The 17,240-nt window shown below is 46.7% G+C and overlaps 1 protein-coding gene across 6 annotated transcripts; it reads right to left on the minus strand.

Annotated features, from left to right (window-relative positions):
• Positions 1-581: 581 nt before the first annotated feature.
• On the minus strand, positions 582-15,394 carry NDUFAF1 (NADH:ubiquinone oxidoreductase complex assembly factor 1). 6 transcript variants are annotated; one of them, XM_024232910.3, is made up of 5 exons: positions 14,569-15,394; positions 9,253-9,906; positions 7,653-7,838; positions 1,678-1,752; positions 582-822 (listed from the first exon to the last, which is right to left on the minus strand). In XM_024232910.3, the coding sequence occupies exons 2-5, from the start codon at positions 9,823-9,825 to the stop codon at positions 673-675; spliced, it is 984 nt and encodes a 327-aa protein (XP_024088678.1). In that variant the 5' UTR covers positions 9,826-9,906; positions 14,569-15,394; the 3' UTR covers positions 582-672. The 6 variants fall into 6 exon arrangements, with proteins under 6 accessions (XP_024088678.1, XP_024088679.1, XP_054388580.1 ...); XM_024232911.2 differs by having other exon boundaries at positions 14,870-14,980; XM_054532605.2 differs by having other exon boundaries at positions 582-809; positions 14,870-14,930.
• Positions 15,395-17,240: the final 1,846 nt, after the last annotated feature.

Below are 17,240 nucleotides of genomic sequence, written 5' to 3' on the forward strand. Positions count from 1 at the left end.
GCCTCCGAGTTCAAGCAATTCTCCTGCCTCAGTCTCCCAAGTAGCTGGGATTACAGGTATGTGCCACCACGCCTGGCTAACTTTTGTATTTTTAGTAGAGACGGGGTTTCACCATGCTGGTCAGGCTGGTCTCGAACTCCAGACCTTAAGTGATCCGCCCATCTCGGCCTCCCAAAGTGCTGGGATTACAGGCGTGAGCCACCGTGCCTGGCCAGCAACAGCATGATAACTCGTCTTAGAGAATACATACTAGCCGGCCAGGCGCAATGGCTCACGTCTGTAATCCCAGAACTTTGGGAGGCCAAGGTGGGCGGATCACCTGAGGTCACGAGTTCGAGACCAGCCTGAACAACATGGAGAAACCCTTTCTCTCTACTAAAAATACAAAATTAGCTGGGCATGATGGTGCATGCCTGTAATCCCAGCTACTCGGGAAGCTGAGGCAGGAGAATAGCTTGAACCCAGAAGGCGAAGGTGGCGGTGAGCCGAGATCGTGCTACTGCATGCCAGCATGCCAGCCTGGGTGACAGAGCAGAACTCCATCTCAAAAAAAAAAAAAGAGAATACATACTAGCCATTGGTTGGATGCCATTAAAGAAATATTTTATTTTGTCTATATCATTGTAGATGCTAGTACCCTTAGATTAGTAAAACAAAACTACCATATGATCTTTATTTAAAAAGCCTTGGGTTAAGCTCTGGAGAATTTTCATAGGCAAATTCTTCTGTATGAGCTGGATCAGTAAACACGCCAATAAAATCTATCTCCAGGAAGAATGGACCATCCACTTTATCAGCCAAGGTGAATCCTATAGAAGAGATCTAAATTTAAAATAGAGAAATGGATTAAAATCTCATACAGTGATGTACTGGTATTATTCCAGGAGTTTAAAATCCCATCAGGTGATGATCATAACTGGGTTTTAATGCTATCAGCCCTTAGCAAATACTACTAATTCTCACATAGCATACTGTAAGAGGAAATACAAGACTGCTTTTCTTTCCTCATTTAACTTCCTCCCCTCTCCTCATTAGGTAGTGCCACTTAAGACTAGGAAGGATGGCCGGGCGCCGTAGCTCAGGCCTGTAATCCCAACACTGGGAGGCCAAGGTGGGCAGATCACAAGGTCGAGTTCAAAACCAGCCTGCCCAACATGGTGAAACCTCGTCTCTACTAAGAATACAAAGATTAGCCAAGTGTGGTGGCAGGCACCTGTAATTCCAGCTACTCAGGAGACTGAGGCAGGAGAAATGCTTGAACCCGGGAGGTGGAGGTTACAGTGAGCCAAGATCATGCCACTGCACTCCAGCCTGAGTGACAAAGCAAGACTCCATCTCAAAAACCAAAAAGACTAGTAAGGACAACATGAATGCCTAATGGAGGTTCCTTGAAGCGTTCATAAACTCTTATTTCAAAGCTAAATTAGGAGAGAAGGGAGGGGGGAAAATAGCTAAAGTAAAATGTAGTCATGCTAAAAAATGATCCTTCTAAAATTCCTTCAGGATGGGGGTATAGTTCACAGGAGAGGTCTAAGTCAGCCTCTGGCTGGGTATAAGAGCAGTGGCCCTGAGAAGAAATTTTCATCTGCCAGCCTTCTCAAATGAACTCAGTCTCACCGGAGTTCCGATTCATTAAAAATGATACAGTTCTGAGTGAAAAATACAGGAATATGTTACCTTATCAAGTGGAAGCTCATGCTGAACATCTCGGATTCTTCCTCGATTAGAGAAGAAAAATTTGGAAAAAGGAATCTGAAAGAAGAAACCATTTACTTCATAACTGAAATGTAAGCAATTGAGGCATCTGCATGTAATTGAAAGGATAAAATGAGTTTACATTTATTCTAAATTTATGTCATATATGTATTATGACAAATGGCTAGACATTTGGATCAAAGATATAACTCAGGCCAAACGATAAAGGGTTAACTATGAAAAAAATATTTGTAACATTTATGGAAAAAAGACTAGTATCCTAAACAGAGCTTTTTTTTTTCTTTCTTTCTGTGGAGAATGGGGTCTCACTTTGTTGCCTGAACCCGGGAGGCAGAGGTTGCAGTAAGCCAAGATCACACCACTGCACTCCAGCCTGGGCGACACAGCTAGATTCTATCTCAGAAAAAAGAAAAAAGAAAAAAGAATTTTAACGTTTCCCTTCCTTCCCACGTTAGAAACCGAACAAAAAGAAATGTCCTATTCCTTCTACTCTTGAACTTTTCGAGTGTGCCTTTTTATTCATCAACTTTATTTTCATATTTCTTCTCTATGTAATTTGCTTATTATTAAGCACGATCTTTTAAAACTATATCTGGCTTTAATTGTTTGTGTTTTGTTTTGTTTTGAGACAGGGTCTCACCCTGTTACCCAGGCTGGAGTGCAGTGGTGCGATCTTGGCTCACTGCAACTTCCGCCTCCCAGGTTCAAGCGATTCTCCCACCTCAGCTTCCTGAGTAGCTGGGACTATAGGCGCACACCACCACACCCGGCTAATTTTTTTTTTTTTGGTAGAGACGGTGTCTCACCATGTTGGCCAGGCTGGTCTTAAACTCCTGAGCTCAAGTAATCTGCCAACCTTGGCGTACAGGTATGAACCACCACACCCTGCCTAAATAATTATATAGAAGCTCTCCAGGATATATTCCTGAATTTTAAAAACACAAAAAACAGGTACAGAGTATGCTAATTTTATTTATATTTTGAGTTTAACAAAGGAAGAAAATGGCTGGGCCTGGTTGTGCATGCCTGTAATCCCAGCACTTTGGGAGGCCAACACAGTAGGATCAATTGAGCCCAGGAGTTCAAGACCAGCCTGGGCAACGTGGTGAAACCAAGACTCTAGGAAAAAAACAAAAAACTTATCCAGCCATAGTGGTGCATCCTTGTAGTCCTGGCTATTCAGGAGGCTAAGGTGGGAAGATCACCTGAGGCTGGGAGGTTGGGGCTACAGCAAGCCCATGCTGCACTCCAGCATGGGCAACAGAAGAGAGACCCTGTTTCAAATAAGTAAATAAATTTTAATGAACATAAATAAAAATGAATTATACATATTAATATTTATTCCAGTAATTTTATCTCTAGGAATATAGCCTATGAAAATAGTTAAGGATGTTTACCTCAGAGTTTGTTCCGACAGTAGAAAACTCTGAAAACAACTCTGTCACCCAGGCTGGAGTGCATGCAGTAGGGTGATCTCAGCTCACTGCAGCCTTGACCTCCCAGGCTCAAGCAATCCTCCCACCTCAGCCCCCTGAGTAGGTGGGACTAAAGGCGCATGCCACCACGCTGGGCTAATTTTTGTATTTTTTGTAGAGACAGGGTTTTGTCATGTTGTTCAGGCTTGTCTTAGACTCCTAGCTTCAAATGATTCACCACCTTAGCCTCCCAAAGTGCTAGGATTACAGGTGTGAGCCACTGGACCCAGCCAAAATTGTTGTCTACTTATATAATATCATGCAGACATTAAAAATGATGTAGAAATATATTTGAAGAGAAAGTTGTAAACAATAGTTCAGTGAAAATACTGTATATATGTTATACAACACCACTGGAAGGGAAAAGTGTGACCAGAAAAGTCTGGAAAATACATATTAAAAATAGTATTTTTCTGCTGGGCGCGGTGGCTCACACCTGTAATCCCAGCACTTTGGGAGGCCGAGGTGGGCGGATCACAAGATCAGGAGATCAAAACCATTCTGGCTAACACAGCAAAACCCCGTCTCTACTAAAAATACAAAAAATTAGCCAGGTATAGTGGCGGGTGCCTGTAGTCCCAGCTACTCGGAGGCTGAGGCAGGAGAATGGCGTGAACCCGGGAGGCGGAGCTTGCAGTGAGCGGAGATCGTGCCACTGCACTCCAGCCTGGGCGACAGAGCCTGACTCCATCTCAAAAAAAAAATAAATAGTATTTTATCGGCTGGGTGTGGTGGCTCACGCCTGTAATCCCAGCACTTTGGGAGGCCAAGGCGGGCGGATCATGAGGTCAGGAGATCAAGACCATCCTGGCTAACACAGTGAAACCCTGTCTCTACTAAAAATACAAAAAATTAGCTGGGCGTGGTTGTGGGCACCTGCAGTCCCAGCTACTCAGGAGGCTGAGGCAGGAGAATGGTGTGAACCCAGGAGGCGGAGCTTGCAGTGAGCCGAGATCCTGCCACTGCAGTCCAGCCTGGGCGACAGTGTGAGACTCCGTCTTACAAAAAAATAAATAAATAAAATAAAATAAAAATAGTATTTTATCACTGGATAGTGGTAGTACAAGATTTTTTTTCTATATTTTCCAAATTTTTTTATAATGAAGTAGTTATTTTGTATAATAATTCATTATATATATTACTTAAATACAAGTATATATAATTTGTGTTATATATCTGTATTACTACATATATATGTATGTATTGAATGCTTATTTTGTGCTAGGCACTAAAACAAAATTCTAGGTACAGGGGAAACTGGTAGGAACAATATAAGCAAGATCCCTGCTCTCACAGAATTTACAGAATTTAGGGCCAGGTGTGGTGGCTCAAACGCCTATAATCCCAGAACCTTGGGAGGCGAGTCGGGTGGATCACTTGAGGTCAGGAGTTCGAAACCAGCCTGGCTAACTTGGTGAATGAAACCCCATCTGTACTAAAAATACAAAAATTAGCCGGGAGTTGTGGTACACGCCTGTAGTCCCAGCAGGAGGATCTCTTGAACCTGGAAGGCAAAGTTTGCCGTAAGCTGGGATCACACCACTGCACTCCAGCCTGGGCAATAAGAGTGAGATGCCATCTTAAAAAAAAAAAAAAGAATTTATATAATTTATGTTCCAGGGAAGACAGTAGAGTGACAATAAACAGATGAATGAGTGAACAAAGTAATTTTAGTTAGTGATAAGTTCTATGAAGAAAGTTATAGGATGGTGGTGTTGAAATAACTGGATTAGAGTGTCCAACTTTAGTTACAGGAATCAGGAAAGGCCTCTCTCAGGCAACTTTTGAGCCGAGAGGTGAATGATAGGAAAGAAAAAGCAGGTGAAGACATGGGGGCAGAGCATTACAGCAGAGCAACACTAAGTGCAAAGCTCTGAGATGGAAATGAGGTTGTTGAATCTTACAGAAAAGGGGCTGGTGTGGAGGAAGGATGTAGGAGGAGAGATGGAAGATGAAGACAGGGATCCGATATTGTAGGCCCATAGGCCATGTTCAGGAGTTTGGACTTTATTTTTTTTTTTTTTTGAGATGGAGTCTTACTCTGTCGCCCAGGCTGGAGTACAGTGGCGCGATCTTGGCTCACTGCAACTTCCACCTCTCAGGTTCAAGCGATTATCCTGCCTCAGCCTCCTGAGGAGCTGGGACTACAGGCGTGTGCCACCACCTGCAGCTAATTTTTTGTATTTTTAGTAGACACAAGATTTCACCATGTAGACCAGGCTGGTCTCAAACTCCTGACCTCAAGTGATCTGCCCATCTCAGCCTCCCAAAGTGCTGGGATTAAAAGCATGAGCCACCTAGCCCAGCCTGGACTTTATTCAAATTGTAATGGGAAACCACTGAAGGGTCCTGATATGGTTTGGCTGTCTCCCCACCCAAAATCTCATCTTGAATTGTAGTAATCCCCATGTGTCAAGGGAGGGACCAGGTGAAGTTAACTGAACCATGGGGGTGGTTTCCCCCATACTGTTTTCGTGACAGTGAGTTCTCACAAGATCTGACGGTTTTATAAGGAGATACCCCTTCACTCGGCTCTCATCCTCTTTCCCGCCACCATGTGAAGGAGGGCGTGTTTACTTCCCCTTCTGCCATGACTTTATCAGTTTCCTGAGGCCTCCCCAGCCCTGCAGAACTGAGTCAATTACACCTCTTTCCTTTATAAATTACCCAGTCTCAGGTATGTCTTCACAGCAGCAGCACGAGAACAGACTAATACAGGTCACAGGCTTAGGAGGTACATTTACATGCTTACAAGCATGTAAATGATGTCATCTGAACTATGCTTCAGAAAGATAACTCTGGCTGCTGTGGAGCCAGGATTTTAGTGGGGCAAGAAGACAAACAGGGAAATCAATAATGAAGCTGCTGCAATAATCCCAACACCCGGACCAAGGGAGGAGTAGAAGAGATGGCTAGAAATGGTCAGCTGCTGAGTGTATTCTGGAAGCAGAGGTGACACGACTCGCTAATAGACTGGATGTGGGGCGAAGGAGAACAATTCAGGATGACCCTCAAGTATATGACATGAGCAAAATGGGGGCTTTCTTGTGAGTTTTTTTTTTTTTTTTTTTTGAGACGGTGTCTCACTCTGTTGCCCAGGCTAGAGTACAGTGGCATGATCTCAGCTTACTGCAACCTCCGCCTCCCAGGTTCAAGCGATCCTCCTGCCTCAGCCCCCCTAGTAGCTAGGATTACAGGCACGCGCCACCATGCCCGGCTTTTTTTTTTTTTTTTTTTTTTTGAGACGAAGTTTCGCGCCCAGCCTGGAGTGCAGTGGCACGATCTGCAAGCTCTGCCTCCCAGGTTCACGCCATTCTCCTGCCTCAGCCTCCCGAGTAGCTGGGACTACAGGCGCCTGCCACCACTCCAGGCTAATTTTTTTTTTATTTTTTAGTAGAGACAGGGTTTCACTGTGTTAGCCAGAATGGTCTCCATCTCCTGACCTTGTGATCCACCCTCCTCGGCCTCCCAAAGTGCTGGGATTACAGACATGAGCCACCGTGCCTGGCCTAGGACACAAACTTTTTTTTTTTTTTTTTTCTTTTTTGAGACAGAGTTTGGCTCTTGTTGCCCAGGGGGTGCAATGGCACGATCTCGGCTCACCGAAACCTCCGCCTCCCGGGTTCAAGCAATTATCCTGCCTCAGCCTCCTGAGTAGCTGGGATTACAGGCATGTGCCACCATGCCTGGCTAATTTTGTATTTTTTTTTAGTAGAGACAACAGGGTTTCTCCATGTTGGTCAGGCTGGTGTCGAACTCCCAACCTCAAGTGATCTGTCCGCCTTGGCCTCCCAAAGTGCTGGGATTACAGGTGTGAGCCACCACACAGGCCTAGGACACCAACTTTAGCAGAGTTGCCTGGAAGACCTGAAATGGTAGAAACTTCTAACAAACAAACAAACCCCATCTATTTGGACACAGAGCAGAGATGTGCCTGTGACTTAGCATGGACCTGGCCACATCCTTATCAAAAATATTTACTAGTTAGTATGTTAACACTTATATTAATGAAACAAAATTCATTTATGTCTCTTAACCTTTCTTCTACCCACCCACCCCCACCTTCCAAGAAAGATTAGTAACAAAAAAGAAACTACAATGTAACAATCATCTCCAAGACTCTTTTTTTTTTTTGAGACAGAGTCTCATCTCACTCTGTTGCCCAGGCTGGAGTACAATGGCACGATCTTGGTCACTGCAACCTCCACCTCCCAGGTTCAAGCAATCCTCCTGCCTCAGCCTTTCAAGTAGCTGGGATTACAGGCGTGTGCCACCATGCCCAGCTAATTTTTTGTATTTTTAGTAGAGATTGGGTTTCACCATGTTGGCCAACCTGGTCTCGAACTCCTGACCTCAGGTGATCCACCCACCTCAGCCTCCCAATTGCTGGGATTACAGGCGTGAGCCACCTCACCCAGCCAAGAGCTCATTTTTATAAATGATGAAGATTTATGCTGTTACCTTGACCTCCTGCCAGTAGGGTCCCCCGCGGGTGAACATGAAGTAACTATACATCTGATTCGTCCTCTGGAAGAAATCTGTGTCCTCCTTGATATTCACCATCCAAGGCCGACCATCCCCACGTACACGGAGATACAGAGTATTAAACTGGGACCAATCATAAGACACCTTCCTCTCAAAAGCACCCTAAGATATTGAAAGTAAAGTTAATTGTACCTCATTCTCCACTATTAGCAAAATGTGAGTCATCACCAAGTCAGCATCATCAACAGGATTCACTAACCATTTTTCTGACTTTCTGCCCCATAAGAAGGCAGATAAACCCAGTGATTATTATTTTAGCACAAAACACTGACATAGTTATATGTTTCTAAGGTAATGTTCAACACACAACTGGCCCAGGACAGTGTTTACATGGGGTAGGCACTCACCTGTGTTCAATGAAAGGAAATGAATGTATTTCCTTTACCTGGTCCTATGGAGCAATGACTTTTTTCTTTTTTTTTTTTTGAGACGGAGTCTTGCTGCGTCACCCAGGCTGGAGTGCAGTGGCATGATCTCGGCTCACTGCAAGCTCTGCCTCCTGGGTTCACGCCATTCTCCTGCCTCAGCCTCCCGAACAGCTGGGACTACAGGCACCTGACACCACGCCCGGCTAATTTTTTTGTACTTTTAGTAGAGACGGGGTTTCACTGTGTTAGCCAGGATGGTCTCGATCTCCTGACCTGGTGATCTGCCCACCTTGGCCTCCCAAAGTACAGGGATTACAGGCATGAGCCACCGCGCCCGGCCTTTTTTTTTTTTTTGAGACGAAGTTTCGCTCTTGTTGCCCAGACTGGAGTGCAATGGCACGATCTCAGCTCACTGCAACCTCTGCCTCCCGAGTTCAAGCAATTCTCCTGCCTCAGCCTCCCAAGTACCTGGAATTACAGGCATGCACCACCATGCCCAGCACTCTGGGAGGCCAAGCGGGGGGTGGATCACCTGAGGTCAGGAGTTCAAGACCAGCCTGGCCAACATGGTGAAACCCTGTCTCTACTAAAAATACAAAAATTAGCCGGGCGTGGTGGTGTGCACCAGTAGTCCCAACTACTCAGGAGGCTGAGGCAGGAGAATCGCTTGAACCTGGAGGGCAGAAGTTGCAGTGAGCCGAGATCACACCACTGCACTCCAGCCTGGGCGACACAGCAAGACTCCGTTTCAAAAAAAAAAAAAAAGCAAGCCACAGGCTGACCCTACATCCACTCTACAAAACCCCTGGTCATTACAGAGGTTGTGGTCTTTTTTAGAGGAGATGAAAATCTCTCCAAAAATCTTTCAAATGTCTAACCTCTCAGGATTCCTGAAACATAACAATGCTCGTTCCTGGCCCAAAGCAATGCCCAGAAACAAGTAACTCTTCCTCCTCAGAAACCACTTCCCCCTTGTGCTTCCACTTCACACTTGTGCCAATAGTTACTTATCCCCAGACACAGGTGAGTTGCCAAATATAACATGCCAGGTGTTTTCATTTACAGAAACAAAAGCTATCTTCTATAGTTTATGCTACAATGAAGTTCACCCGTTTACTAGAAAACGATGGCTCCTGGGCCTCACCTACCCTTGGAATCCTGGATATCATTGCACAGTACCCACTTCGGGTAGACTCCCCGTCGTGAGGCGCCTCAGAGCTCAGAGTTCCATATAGCAGTGCACTTTGGTTATTCTTGCCCATTTTCAGAAACACTTCACTTCTGCCTCCAATCGTCTTATCAGAAGTCACTGTCCACTTATCCAAATCTTCTTTCCCCCGGAACTGCCAGACAACCTTGGCTTGTTCCAGCAAGACCTCACGCAGAGGGCGGCCTTCCGGTCCTCTCCAATGATCCACAATTTCATCCTTCAAATGCCTAAAATGGTACGCTGCTTCATCTCTAATTGCTTTATCGAAACTAACATCAGGCTTCTCCTCAGAAGAAGTTATATCCAAAGCAACTTCTTTCTGGTGATCTCCCTGCAAATCCCCTTCGGTCTTCCTCTGTGAGGAGGCTTTGCCAGGAGAAGCCACTGGTTTCTGAAGACTACTGGAATACTCTGCAAAGCGAATACCCAAAAATGGATACAAGGCAGAAGCTGGCTTAGAGAATTTTCTGAGAATATAAGTACCACGCAGCAATTTGTGAACCAAAGCCATGGTACAAAAAAATCAAAATGTAAGTTTCTTCCTGGGCTAGCAAGGGCCACCAAGAAGCTTCAGCAAATAGCCCAATTCTACCTATAACAGAAGAGACATTGAAGAATTATCAGCATAGCAATGAATGCATCACAATTTCAAATTCAACAGAAATCAGGTATTTTGAAATTTGTTAACTTCTTCTTCTTCTTCTTATTATTATTATTTGAGACAAGGTCTTGCTCTGTGGCCCAGGCTAGGTGCAGTGGCACAATCACAGCTCACTGTAGCCTCTACTTTCTGGGCTCAAGTGATCCTCCCATTTCAGCCTCCCAAGTAGCTGGGATTACAGGCACACACCACCATGCCCAGCTAATTTTTAAATTTTTTGTAGAAATGGATCTCCCTGGCTGGGCACGGTCCCAGAACTTTGGGAGGCTGAGGCGGGTGGATCACGAGGTCAAGAGATCGAGACTGGGCCGGGCACGGTGGCTCACACCTGTAATCCCAGCACTTTGGGAGGCCGAGGCAGGCGGATCATGAGGTCAGGAGATCGAGACCATCCTGGCTAACACGGTGAAACCCCGTCTCTACTAAAAATACAAAAAATTAGCCGGGCGTGGTGGTGGGTGCCTGTAGTCTCAGCTACTGGAGAGGCTGAGGCAGGAGAATGGTGTCAACCCAGGAGGCAGAGCTTGCAGTGAGTGGAGATCCCGCCACTGCACTCCAGCCTGAGTGACAGAGCGAGACTCTGTCTCGTAAAAAAAAAAAAAAAAAAAAAAATCGAGACCATCCTGGCCAACATGATGAAACCTCGTCTCTACTAAAAATACAAAACTTAGCTGGGTGTGGTAGTGCGCACCTGTGGTCCCAGCTACTAAGGAGGCTGAGGCAAAAGGATTCCTTGAACCCGGGAGGAGGAGGATGCAGTGAGCCAAGATCGTGCCACTGCACTCCAGCCTGGTAACAGAGTGAGACTCTGACTCAAAAAAAAAAAAAAAAAGAAAGAAAAAGAAATGGATCTCCCTGTATTGCCCATGATGGTTTCAAACTCCTAGGATCCAGTGATTCTCCCCTTAGCTTCCCAAAGTGCTGGGCTGTAGGAATGATGCACTGTCCTCAGCCTTTTTTTTCTTTTCTTTTTATAAGAGACTGGGTCAGGCCGGGTGTGGTAGCTCACACCTGTAATCTCAACACTTTGGGAGGCCGAGGCGGATGGATCACCTGAGGTAAGGAGTTGGAGACCAGCCTTGACAACATGATGAAACCCCATCTCTACTAAAAATAATCCAGGCGTGGTGGCAGACGCCTGTAATCCCAGCTACTAGGGAGCCTTAAGCAGGAGAATCACTTGAACCCGGGAGGCAGAGGTTGCAGTGAGCCGAGATCACACCACTGCACTCCAGCCTGGATAACAAGAGCAAAATTCCATGTGGAAAAAAAAAAAAAAAAAGAGACAGGGTCTCTTGCTCTGTCACCCAGGCTGCAGTGCCGTGGCAAGATCAATAACTCATTGTAGCCTTGAACTCCTGGGCCCTGGGCTGAAACGATCCTCCCACCTCAGCCCAAGGTAGCTGAGACTACATGTGCACACCACCATGCCCAGCTAATTTTTTTAAAAAATGTTGGCCAGGCGCGGTGCATCACACCTGTAATCCCAGCACTTTGGGAGTCCAAGGTGGGCGGATCACTTGAGGTCAGGAGTTCAAGACCAGCCTGGCCAACATGGTAAAACCCCATCTCTACTAAAAATACAGAAATTAGCTGGGCATGTTGGAGAGCGCCTGTAATCCCAGCTACTGGGGAGGCTGAGGCAGGAGAATCACTTGAACCCAGGAGGCAGAGGTTGCAAGTGAGCCGAGATCGCACCACTGCACTCCAGCCTGGGTGACAAAAGCGAAACTCCATCTCAAAAAAAAAAAAAAAAAAATTGTAGCCTGCCATGGCAGCTCACACCTGTAATCCCAGCACTCTGGGAGTCTTAGGCAGGCAGATGACTTGTCATCAGGAGTTGGAGACCAGCCTGCCCAACATGGTAAAACCCCATCTCCATTAAAAACACAAAAAATTGGCCTGGTGCGGTGGCTCATGCCTGTAATCCCAACACTTTGGGAGGCCAAGGCAGGCGGATCATCTAGGTCAGGAGTTCAAGACCAGCCTAACCAACATGTTGAAACGGCTACAGAAAATACAATTAGCCAGGTGTGGTGGCCCATGCCTGTAATCCCAGCTACTCGGGAGGCCTAGGCATGAGAATCACTTGAACCCGGGAGGCAGAGGTTGCAGTGAGCCGAGATCGTGCCATTGCACTCCAGCCTGGGCGACAGAGTGACTCCAACTCAAAAAAAAAAAAAAAATTAGCTGGGCATGGTGGTGGGCACCTGTAATCCCAGCTACTCGGGAGGCTGAGGCAGGAGAATCGCCTGAACCTGGGAGGCAGAGGCTGCAATGAGCCAAGACTGCACCATCGCACTCCAGCCTGGGCAACAAAAGTGAAACTCTGTCTCAAAAAAAAAAAAATACAAAAATTAGCTGGGTGTGGTGGTGGGCACCTATAGCGTGGTGGCAGGCACCTATAATCCCAGCTACTCAGGAAGCTGAAGCAGGAAAATCGCTTGAACCCAGGAGTGGGAGGTTGCAGTGAGCCAAGATCAAGCCACTGCACTCCAGCCTGGGCAACAGAGCAGGACTCTGTCTAAAAAATAAATAAATAAATAAAAATAAAAAATTGTAAGGCCAGGCGCAGTGGCTCACGCCACTTTGGGAGGTTAAGGTAGGTGGATGACAAGGTCAGGAGTTTAAGGCCAACCTGACCAACATGGAGAAACCCCATCTCTACTAAAAATACAAAATTAGCCCGGTGTGGTGGCACATGACTGTAGTCCTAGCTACTCGGAGGCTGAGGCAGGAGAATCGCTTGAACCCAGGACGTGGAGGTTGTGGTGAGCCAAGATCACGCCATTGCACTCCAGCCTGGGCAACAAGAGCAAAACTCCATCTCAAAAAAAAAAAAAAAAAATAGAGATGAGGTCTTGTTATGTTGCTCAGACTAGTCTCTAACTTCTGGGTTCAAGTGATCCTCCTGCCTCAGCCTCTGGAGCACCTGGGATTACAGGCGTGAGCCACTGCACCTGATGAATACCACTCCTAATACTTTTTTTTTTTTTTTTTTTTTTTTTTAGACAGTCTTATTCTGTCACCCAGGCTGGAGTGCAGTGGCACAATCTCGGCTCACTACAAGCTCCGCCTCCTGGGTTCACGCCATTCTCCTGCCTCAGCCTCCCGAGTAGCTGGGACTACAGGCGCCCGCCATCACGCCCGGCTAATTTTTTTTTTTTTTTTGTATTTTTAGTAGAGACAGGGTTTCACCGTGTTAGCCAGGATGGTCTCGATCTCCTGACCACGTGATCCACCTGCCTTGTCCTCCCAAAGTACTGTGATTACAGGTGTGAGCCACCATGCCCGGCCTACTCCTAATACTTTCGTATCACTCTGATATATATTATCTCATGCCATCCACACACAAATCCTATGAAACAAGTCAGATACATATTTCCTTTCTGTAGGATACAGACACCAATAGGTAAAATGACATTATCAATACTTTTTTTTTTTTTTGAGGCGGAGTCTTGCTCTGTCACCAGGCTAGAGATCTCCGCTCACCGTAATCTCCGCCTCCTGGGTTCAAGCGATTCTCTTGTCTCAGCCTCCTGAATAGCTGGGATTACAGGCGGGCGCCACCATGCCCGACTAATTTTTGTTTTTTGTATTTTTTTTTCAGTAGAGATGAGGTTTCACCATGTTGGCCAGGGTGGTCTCGAACTCCTGACCTCAGGTGATCCGCCCACGTGGGCCTCCTAAAGTACTGGGATTACAGGCGTCAGCCACTGCGCCCAACCTTTTTTTTTTTTTTTTTTTGAGATGGAGTCTCGCTCCGTCACCCAGGCTGGCGCGCAATGGCACGATCCTGGCTCACTGCAACCTCTGCCTCCCGGATTCAAGTGCTTCTCCTGCCTCTGCCTCCCGAGTGGCTGAAATTACAGGTGCCCGCCACCATGCCTAACTTTTTTTTTTTTTTTTAAGACAGTCCAGCTCTGTCACCCAAGTTGGGGTGCAGTTGCGCGATCTCGGCTCATTGTAACCTCCACCTCCTGGTTTCAAGCAATTCTCTTGCCTCAGCCACTGGGATTACAGGCGTGCGCCACCACGCCCAGCTAATTTTTGTATTTTTAGTAGAGACAGGGTTTCACCATGTTGGCCAGGCTGGTCTCGAACTCCTGACCTGAAGTGATCCGCCCGCCTCAGCCTCCCAAAGTGCTGGGATTACAGGCGTGAGCCACCGCGCCCAGCCGACATTATCAATGAGGTTTGTTGCTAAATCAAAGCCATGTAAACAGTATGTTTTCACATGTATTATAAACGTAAGGGAACCAGGAAAAATTAACAGTTGATCTGAGGTCCTGGAATTATGGATAATATTTAAATTCCCCCGCGCCGGTTGCACTTAAGTGATTCTACCTCTACACATACCGAAATTTGAGAAACAAATGATAGCTCATAAAATGTTTTCCAAACCCTCCGTAGTGTTATTTCTCTAATAATATAACTTTAATTATAAATGCTTTGTTTCTTTTTTTTCTACCAGTAAACAGAAAATCTAATCTATTAACTGGACAATACCGCCCTGAGGTTGACGGTGGGTTTTGACAACACAATCCACGCAGCTAGAAGTGAGTAGAATTAGTAAAGCTATCCATGGCTTACCATGTGCCAGAAACTGCTCTAAGTGTTTCACTGACGGCTCACAACAATCCTGAGAGAGGTACTATTATTATTTCAATTACAGAGACGAAGAAACTGACGTTCCAAGACTAATTTACCCGAGGTCACACAGGTAGTGAGTGGCAAAACTCTTCCGCCTTGGCGTTTACCTCCCGCACTCACGGCCTGGCCTCGGGGGGCTAGACGTTCGCCGCGCTGCGGAGGCCCCCGAACCCTCAAGTGCTAGGGCTCTGTCGCCTCCCCACACCCGGGACACACTAACCGCCTGCCTGCCACCGCTTACCTCCCCGAGCATATAGTATGGCTTCCGCCCAGAAGCCACTTTACCCTTATAGGTCCATCTGCTTTTCCCTTCCGATGCCAAACAAGGCGTCAGAACACTAAAGTTCCGGCCGGGTACAGAAGCCCAGGAAGGACAGCAAGGACCCCGTAGCCCAGCCAACTGAGGTTTTTGGAGGTTTTTGGTCCACTTGGTCGCCAGTTGTAAGGAAGCAGTGAGAATTCAGATAAGTTTTTCGCCTCTCCCTCCTGTATCCTTTCAGGCGGCAAACTCCATCCCTGCGTCTTTTTTTTTTTTTTTTTTTTTGAGACGGAGTCTCGCTCTGTCGCCCAGGCTGGAGTGCAGTGGCGCGATCTCGGCTCACTACAACCTCTGCCTCCCAGGTTCAAGCGATTCTCCTGCCTCAGCCTCCCGAGTAGCTGGGATTACAGGTGCGCAGCATCATGCCCGGCTAATTTTTGTATTTTTAGTAGAGACGGGGTTTCACCATGTTGGCCAGGATGATCTCGATCTCCTGACCTCGTGATCCATCCGCCTCAGCCTCCCAAAGTGCTGAGATTACAGGCGTGAGCCACCGCGCCCGGCCCCCTGCGTCTTTCAAATAGAACCCAATTATTGCTAACGCGCCTGTATCCCTTCCTTCCTTATCTGTCGCCTCAGTCCCCACAAGAACTGCCTGAGGCCTCAAAAGGCCGGTTCTGCTGGAATTGCCCCCATGAATTCTTGAGGACCCACCACGCACCTGGACAGCAGCCCTTCCTACCAGCCCTTCCCCAGTCCCGCCGCACAGGGTCGCCAGTTCCTCAGGGCATCTGTTTGTACCTTGTGCACACCTCTCTTAAAGCACTTTCTTTTTTTTTTTTGAGACGGAGTCTCACTCTGTCGCCCAGGCTGGAGTGCAGTGGCTCGATCTGCAACCTCTGACTCCTGGGTTGGAGCAATTCTCCTGCCTCAGCCTCCCAAGTAGCTGGGATTACAGGTGTGCGCCACCACACCCGGATAATTTTTGTATTTTTAGTAGAGACGGGGTTTCGCCATGTTGGCCAGGCTGGTCTCGAAATCCTGACCTCATGATCCACCCACCTCGGCCTCCCAAAGTGCTGGTATTACAGGCGTGAGCCACCGTGCCCGGCCAAAGCACTTAAACATTGTTTGTTTTTGTTTTTTTTCTTACTGCCAGGGAAGACAGAATCAACATTGTATCTTTCACTCACTTCTCACTTCCTTTGCCACGCTGTGAGCTTTCTTGGGTCCAGACTGCGCTGTTTTTCCTTTCCCCAGAATGTACCATAGCGGCGAGAATTTAGTGCTTAGTGTGAATTTGATAGCATATAGTTCCGTAACACCTTTGTTCTCTAAGGTTCCGAAGGAGCTCACTAAATACAATAGCCTTTTCCATGTTTCCTCCTTCACTAGTTTCCGCGCCGCCTCCTCTTCCTCAAATTCGGCTTGGCTTCTCTAGACTCTACACTTGCCCCCTCAAACCTTCCCTTTCTGCCACCATCACTGACTCTTCTATTCTCTTCCCACAACCTTTAATGCGGGTTGTCTCTCCATGGCCCATCCTGCACCTACTTCCTTTCTAGTTTCAAATATAAGTTATCGGCCGGGCGCGGTGGCTCACGCCTGTAATCCCAGCACTTTGGGAGGCCGAGGCAGGCGGATCACAAGGTCAGGAGATCGAGACCATCCTGGCTAACACGGTGAAACCCCGTCTCTACTAAAAATACAAAAAAATTAGCCGGGCGTGGTGGCGGGCACCTATAGTCCCAGCTACTCAGGAGGCTGAGGCAGGAGAATGGCGTGAACCCGGGAGACGGAGCTTGCAGTGAGCCGAGATCGCGCCACTGCACTCCAGCCTGGGCCACACAGCCAGACTCCGTCTCAGAAAAAGAAAAAATCGAAATGTCTTTTTGTTGTTGTTTTTTAGGAAATATCCTTGAGTAATAAAGAAAACTAAATGTCTAAAACTTAAATGTGTCATTTTTCCTCATACTAATTCCTCCTATCTCCCTATTTCTGTAAATGGCCACATCCTTCTAGGATGGAAATCCTTGACTGTCCTTGGCTCCTCTCCTTAAAATCTTCTCTTACTGATTTTAAATCCTGTTGCATTCTCTTGCTGTTTTTGATCTTTGATCTTTTCACACCTTCTTTCCAAACCCACTGACACGTTTCTTGGTTTTTTGGTTTTTAAAATATAGTAGCCATGCTAATGAGTGTGAAGTGGTATCTCATTTTGGTTTTGATTTGCATTTCTCTAATCATTAGTTGTTTGCTGCTTTTTTTTTTTTTTTTGAGCCACAGTCTTCCTCCCTCACTCGGGCTGGAGTGCATTGGCGCGATCTCGGCTCACTGCAACCCCCACCCCCCA

Source organism: Pongo abelii, chromosome 16, assembly GCF_028885655.2.
Source record: "Pongo abelii isolate AG06213 chromosome 16, NHGRI_mPonAbe1-v2.0_pri, whole genome shotgun sequence".
Lineage (NCBI taxonomy): Eukaryota > Metazoa > Chordata > Mammalia > Primates > Hominidae > Pongo > Pongo abelii.

Excerpts from the sequence above, each read along its gene's own strand:
- NDUFAF1 (XM_024232910.3), bottom strand. The coding sequence starts at position 9,825 with ATGGCTTTGGTTCACAAATTGCTGCGTGGTACTTATATTCTCAGAAAA. Across the intron at positions 7,839-9,252 it reads TGATATCCAGGATTCCAAGG|GGTGCTTTTGAGAGGAAGGT; the intron begins GTAGGTGAGGCC and ends TCAATATCTTAG. Across the intron at positions 823-1,677 it reads ATGAGCTTCCACTTGATAAG|ATCTCTTCTATAGGATTCAC; the intron begins GTAACATATTCC and ends TTTTAAATTTAG.